Here is a 7,539-nt window from a genome sequence, read left to right on the forward strand (position 1 = left end):
CCCGGGCATTTTGTGTAACACCCCTTACCCGTTTATACAATAGTTTAATAAAGGATGCCACAACCTATACTATATACAATTACATATGTGGACTTAAGTTAGCTTTTACATTATAAATTGTTATTTCGTTTGATTAAATACATGTTAATTCACCAAACTATTTTAAATGGTGAAACCGCAAGAGTCTCCCTTGTTTATTACCAATTATCCCTATGAAAAATAGTCATACAATCTCAATATTTACTCATTTCACATTATTAAATCCATAAATAGAACATAATAACTTAAAATAGTAAACACATTTATTTATATTCGTACTATTTTCAGCACTCATTTACAGACTCTTAGTAGACTACTAATGTACATGCCAAACATAAACAACCTCGATACAAATATTGTGAATAACTGGTTATGATGATGTCTCTGTGCTGATGCAGAACTAGACCTCCTAACTGTTGCTTCCTTTATCTAATACCTGCGCATGGAAAGTTCAATGCGATGAGCTTATGCCCAGTGGGTGAATAACAATATATATATTCATTCAAGTATAATAGGAATACTCATGACAGACATAATGAAACCATTTTATAAAAAGCAAGTGAAAAATTTATGTATGAGTGGGTGAATAGTGGACAAATCAGGTCATGAAATTTTATAACAGTAAGGTCATTCATATTTTGATAACCATCTTGTGTGCATGCTAGCAAAGCATTAACAAGTCATATAATTAAATCTTAGCCCCTATAAACTCTTTATAGGATCAACTAGCTAGATAAGGGAAAACTGTATCTGTATAGCACAAAGTGCCAAACTGTATGGCCTGGGGGCCGAATGCTGTGCCTGTATGGCTAAAAAGCCGGGAAACTGTATGACACGTAATGTGTCAAAAATATCATACCATGTAGCCCATTAGGGCGCAGTACTACTAAACTGTATATGGCATGCCATACCCTTTTGCTATCTATGACTCCCACTGAGGTTTACTAGGGCCAAGAATGCATATTTACATGTTCAATATTTATTGGCATTAAATTATTCATTTAGATACTTAACATGTTGAAACAAGCAAATATGTCGAACTATATCTTCATAAGCAAGCACATCAATAAAAATAGTCCTTAAGAGCATACATATGTGTGTATTAGACCATATTCACTTATGAGCATATTATTCAGCCATAAACATATTACTATTTCATCAAGAACATATGTGTAAAGTTTTAGTCTATTAAACTAGCACGTGCGTAAAGTATGCATGTCAAGCTAGCATGTGTGTAATTTGGCCGCAAAACTAGCATGTCAATCCCTTTTAGGTCAACATTTACATTTAGGTTTGTTTCTGCCTAAGATTGTATCACATTTTTAAGTATCTTGTGGACATAATTAGACTCACCTTTCTCATGAATTTTGTGTATTTATGTCTTAGCTTTCTAACAATATATATTACATCTAATTCTGACATTCCTAACTTAAGTTATGAACTTTTCTTTGCAAGCTGCTCAATTAGGTTCTAACCCGTACAGTTTGGGTATCTGGTTTTAATCTAACAAAACATATCATATGCATACATTTGCATGCAGATTCAAGCTTAACTTTCTTGTATAAAGTTTTAGGTATACTTCCCAGGGTTCATTTCGAACTGGTATTAATTTATTTCATTGAGTAAATCATTGGTTATGGTCTAAGTGATACAGACTATTTCGGATGCACTATCCCCTGTGACCAGTTTAGGTTCACTAGCAATTTACATACAATTAACTACAGATTCTGAATTTGATCACTTCAGGAACGTTTTAGGTTTTTGTCTTAGCTTTCATTTGATATATGTTAGGCCTAATTTCAGTGATTACACAATAAGTTATGAGGGTTCCAACACATACTGTCTTGTTGGAACCTATTCTGCCAGTTTTATGTTTTTAGCTCCCATGTTGTATCTATGTACTTGAAGCCTTCCAATAATCATTTCAACATTCATATTACATATCCATACAATCAAAAGAGCATTTCCAGCAAGCAAAACCAATCCCTAATTTTACATATTTATGAAAAAATCATAGGAAAAATAGAAGTTCATACAATCACCAAACCTTTTGCACAATTCTTTTCAAAATCTTTAGGTACACCTTAGTTAGTCTTTTTCCTTGCCTTTCCCCTTTGATGTACTTCCTCTCTTTGAGTTTGTTTTGTATAAAGAATAATAAAAACATGAGTTTTAATTCATTTTAACAATATATAATTAATAAAAAACATAAAAGAACATGTTTACTTAACCTAGTTTTTAATTTCTATCACTTACCACTTAAAGCACCTAAACTTCTCTCCTTCTTCCTTCCTTCTCTATGGTTTCTTTGCTGGTTATTACACCTAGGAACAGATTTTGCATGGATGAAGACTTTGTCTTTTTGGAGAAATATGGTGGAGATGAAAGATAAAAAGGCAAACTAATTTTCTCTTTCTTTTGGTGTAGGTACGGCAAACATGGAACAAATGGAAGACAACCCTTTTCCTTTCAAGCTTGGTCATCTCTTCATGTATGGCTAGGTGACACATGGTAGGTTTAGGTAAAAATGTAGAAAAAGGTGGAGGCCAAACTTGAAATTTTACTTTTAAACTTTCCATATTCACACTTTCACCTACTAAACTTTTCCACATGTTTCAATTTAGTTTTTAAACTTTCAATATTCATAGATTGACCTACTAAACTTACATTTTTAACCTTTAGAAGTTCATTTCATTTAAGCAAGCATGTCGATTTTAATAAGCACCTCAAGCTAGCATGTCGGGAAAAACCTTAAGCACCTCCCGATAACATCTTGATTCCGACCTGCTTATCACGTTAGATACTTTATTTTAAGATACGTCTATTTTCTTATTTGGGTTTTCTATGATTCAGTTATTACAGCTTAAAGATATTAAAATACTATTACTTGTCATTTTTATTGTAACTCTATTTTTGCATGTATAACTCTATATAAAATGCAAGTTGGACCTCTAAATACAACTTTTAGTGCTCTATCTATAAACGAATTGTGTGTCAAACGAGTATGGATAAGCTAGCACCTCCCCTAATTAGCTCGAGGTTAAGCTAGCACCTCCCCTAAAGTTACTTACTCTAACTTTGGAATGGTACAATTTAAAGCTAATGGTTGCTCGATTTCTATCTGTAGGTTTTGGAATGTGACAATTCTCCCCTCCTTTTAGAAAGAATTTTGTCCTCGAAATTTACCTATCATGAATAGCTGGGGGTGTTGTTGCCTCATTAATTCCTCACATTCCCATGTAGCTTCCTCTGTTTTGTGGTTTCTCCAAAGAACCTTCACTAATGGAATTTTCTTATTCCTCGGTTCCTTTATTTCTTGTGCTAAAATCTTCATTGGTTCCTCCTCATAAGTCAAATCAGGTTGAATATCAATTGTCTCAGAAGAAATGATATGAGAAGGATCAGATCTGTATCTTCTCAGCATGGATACATGGAAGACATTATGTATCTTATCTAATTCTGGGGGTAATGCTAACCTGTAGGCTACCGGACCCACACATTTAATTATCTCATATGGACCGATAAACTTAGGACTTAACTTTCCCTTTTTGCCAAATCTAAGCGCCCTTTTCCATGGAGAGACTTTAAGAAACACTTTATCTCCAACTTCATATGCTATATCTTTTCTCTTCAAATCCGCATAAGACTTCTGTCTATCTGAAGCTGCTTTCAACCTTTCCTTGATAGTTCTAACTTTCTCTTCCATTTCCCTCACCAAATCTGGACCTATCAATTTAGCCTCACTGAGTTCTATCCAGCACAATGGAGTTCTACATTTCCTTCCATACAATGCTTCATAAGGTGCCATTTTGATACTTGCTTGATAACTGTTATTGTATGCAAATTCAATCAATGGAAGGTATCTCTCCCAGCTCCCTTCGAATTCAATGACACAACTTCTAAGCATATCTTCCAGTGTTTGAACTACCCTTTCAAATTGCCCATCTGTTTGAGGATGAACAGCTGTCCTAAAATTCAACTTAGTACCCAGTGCTTCATGCAATTTCTCCCAAAATTTGGATGTGAACCTCGGGTCCCTATCTGAAATAATAGAAAGAGGTACTCCATGTAACCGAATTATTTCATTGATGTATAATTCTGCATATTTCTCCAATGAGTAATCAGTTCTCACTGGTAAGAAATGTGCTGATTTAGTCAATCTATCTACAATCACCCAGATGGCATCTTTTTTCCTTGGTGTCAATGGCAATCCCACAACAAAATCCATAGTGATCCTATCCCACTTCCATTCTGGTATGGAAATAGGGTGTAAAAGACCAGATGGAACTTGATGCTCAGATTTCACCTGCTGACAAGTCAGACATTTAGCCACAAACTCAACTATATCTTTCTTCATACCTGGCCACTAATAATGCAATTTCAAATCTTGATACATTTTAGTGCTACCAGGATGCATAGCATATGAACTACTGTGTGCTTCCTCCAGAATGTTCTTCCTCAGGTCATCAACATTAGGTACATATATTCTGCCTTCATAATACACATAGCCATCATCCCGAACCACATGTTTCTGCTTTTTTCCCTCTTGGACTTGCCTTATCCACAAAGCTATTTCAGTATCCTCTTTCTATGCTTCCTGGACTTGTTGGAGTAGATTGGGTCTAAGCTTTAGTTTTGCTATGATAGCCCCATCATTAGGTAAAGATAGATGAGCATTCAAAGCTCTTAGAGCAGCAAAGGATTTCCTGCTAAGTGCCTCTGCTACCAGATTGACCTTACCTGGATGATAGTCAATAATGCAATCATAATCCTTAAGCAACTCTAACCATCTTCTCTGTCTTAAGTTAAGCTCCTTTTATGTGGGTAAATATTTTAAACTTTTATGATATGTATAGATATAACATTTTTCTCCATACAAGTAATGCCTCCATATCTTTAATGCAAAGACTATGGCTGCTAACTCTAAATCATGGGTAGGGTAGTTCTTCTCGTGTGGCTTTAATTGTCTTGAAGCATAAGCAACTACCTTCCCTTCCTGCATGAGTACACAACCCAGTCCATTATGTGAGGCATCACTGTAGATCACAAAATCTTTACTCGACTCTGGCTGTGTAAGGACAGGTGCCTCTGTAAGCATCTTTTTAAGCTTTTCAAAACTCTTTTGACATTTGTCATCCCAATCATATTTAACATTCTTATGCAACAATTTAGTCAATGGGGTAGCAATGATTGAAAATCCCTTTACAAACCGCCTATAGTATCCAGCCAAATCCAGAAAACTCCTAATCTCTGCTACATTCTTAGGTGGTTTCCACTCAAGGATAGCTTCTATCTTTTTAGGGTCTACTCTGATTCCTTCAGCTGACACAACATGTCCAAGAAAGGATATATCATTTAGCCAAAACTCACATTTACTAAGCTTGGCATAAAGTTGGTTCTCTCTCAGAGTCTGTAATGCTATCCTCAAATATTGATCATGTTCTTCCTTAGTCTTTGAGTATATTAAGATATCATCTATGAACACTACTACAAACTGATCTAGGTAGGGATGGAAGATACGGTTCATCAGATCCATGAAAGCTGCAGAAGCATTAGTCAACCCAAAAGGCATAACAAGAAATTCATAGTGTCCATATCGAGTTCTAAAAGCAGTTTTAGAGACATCTGTTTCTTTTATCTTCAACTGATGGTAACCCGATCTCAAATCGATTTTAGAAAAGACACTGGCTTCTTTTAGCTGATCAAACAAGTCATCTATTCGGAGTAAAGGGTATTTATTTTTAATTGTCACCTTATTTAGTTGCCTGTAATCTATACACAATCTTAGTGTCCCATCCTTCTTTTTTTACAAACAACACAGGTGTGCCCCAAGGTGAAATACTAGGTCGTATGAAACCCTTGTTAAGCAATTCTTGTAATTGTATTTTTAACTCTTTTAGTTTAGTAAGTGCCATCCTATAAGGAGCAATAGAGATAGGTGCGGTGCCTGGTATAACATCTATGGCAAATTTCACCTCTCTCTCTGGTGGTAACCCGGGAAGATCATCAGGAAAAACATCAGAGAAATCACACACTGTGGATATGTCATGCACACCTAGATTCTCTTTTTTGGTTTCAAGTGCAAAGACTAGGTAGGCTTCACAACCCTTACTGATTAATCTCCTTGCTGTAGCTGTTGATATAATATTAGACAGGTAATCTGACCTATCCCCTACAACTACCATATCATGATCTACAAGTGTTTTCAATGTAATTCTTTTTGATCTGCAATCCACTATTACTCGATGCCTAGATAACCAATCCATGCTAAGGATTACATCAAATTCTCTAAAGGGTAACTCTGTCAAATCACCATTGAAAGTATGACCGTGGATGGATATAGGACAATCCCTATATACTTTACTCACTATCACACTATGACCAAGGGGGTTGGTTACTATTATATCTTGGTTTAGAGAATCTGCCTGTAATTTTTCCTCATTTGTAATGGGTAAATATATGTATGAATGTGTTGATCCTGGGTCTATCAATGCATGTACAGGTTTATCAAAGATTGAGAATGTACCAACAATCACATCTGGGGAGTCCCTGTCCTCCTTAGCCCTGATAGCAGAGGCTCTAGCAGGTGTTCTGAAGTCTGGTCTATCTATTGTTTCAGACACCCTCTGACTGGCTGAAGCTGCCCCTGTTTGATTACCTCTACCCCTTCCTCTTCCTCTAGATCCAGCAGGAATAGGCCTCTCTCCAGGTGGTGCTGATTATACCTGTCCCCTAGGACAGTCTCTCATAAGATGCTCAGTAGATCCACACCTGAAGCAAGCCCCTGTCAGTTTTCTACAGAGTCCCAAATGCCTTCTCCCACAGTGCTCACATACAGGGTATTGTCCCCTGCCTCCGCCTCTTGAACTGGCTACAGTAGTACTAGTTTGCTGCCCAAACCTCCCTGCAAAACTCTGTGTTGGTGGCTGCCTTTGTCTTTGTACCTGACTCTGCCTTGATGGCTGGGCACCCCTTTGTCTCTTACTAGGTGCCTGAGAGGTTGAGGATTGCCCCTGTATCTGGGTTTGCCCTCTCTTCCGTTGCCCTTTTTGTCTCCAGCTCTGTTCTTCTTCTTTTATCTTTTCTATATTCAATGCTGCATTTACCAGAGCAGAGAACTCTCTGATGGGATGGGCTGCCAAAAGCACCCTCATGTCACTATGCAAACCTTGCTCAAATTTTTTACATCTAGCTTCCTCTATAGGCACCATTTCTCGGGCATACTTACTTAGTCTGATGAAATCTTTTTCATACTCGCTAACAGTCATCCTGTCCTGTCTCAAATACATGAACTCTCTTCTCTTTTCATCCAGATACAAATCTCTAATATACTTCTTCCTAAACTCATCCAGAAAGAATTCTTAAGTCCGCTGCTCAAGTTGCACTGTCTGTGATGTGGTGTCCCACCACTGATAGGCCTCTTCTTGTAACAAAGCAATTGCATAAGCCAGACTATCTGGTGGTAAGCATTGGAGCTGTTGCAATACTATCTCTGTATTC

The 7,539-nt window shown here is 36.9% G+C and overlaps 1 protein-coding gene across 1 annotated transcript; it reads right to left on the bottom strand.

The window, feature by feature from the left end:
* Nucleotides 1-4,627: 4,627 nt before the first annotated feature.
* Nucleotides 4,628-7,307, bottom strand: LOC110627583. The gene is made up of 4 exons (XM_021773931.1): nucleotides 6,872-7,307; nucleotides 5,805-6,754; nucleotides 4,903-5,737; nucleotides 4,628-4,779 (listed from the first exon to the last, which is right to left on the bottom strand). The coding sequence occupies exons 1-4, from the start codon at nucleotides 7,305-7,307 to the stop codon at nucleotides 4,628-4,630; spliced, it is 2,373 nt and encodes a 790-aa protein (XP_021629623.1).
* Nucleotides 7,308-7,539: the final 232 nt, after the last annotated feature.

Source organism: Manihot esculenta, chromosome 12, assembly GCF_001659605.2.
Source record: "Manihot esculenta cultivar AM560-2 chromosome 12, M.esculenta_v8, whole genome shotgun sequence".
NCBI lineage: Eukaryota > Viridiplantae > Streptophyta > Magnoliopsida > Malpighiales > Euphorbiaceae > Manihot > Manihot esculenta.

Excerpts from the sequence above, each read along its gene's own strand:
- LOC110627583 (XM_021773931.1), bottom strand. The coding sequence starts at position 7,307 with ATGACTGTTAGCGAGTATGAAAAAGATTTCATCAGACTAAGTAAGTAT. Across the intron at positions 6,755-6,871 it reads CAGGGGACAATACCCTGTAT|CACCACCTGGAGAGAGGCCT; the intron begins GTGAGCACTGTG and ends AGGTATAATCAG. Across the intron at positions 4,780-4,902 it reads TTACTTGTATGGAGAAAAAT|GTAAGGTCAATCTGGTAGCA; the intron begins GTTATATCTATA and ends ACTATCATCCAG.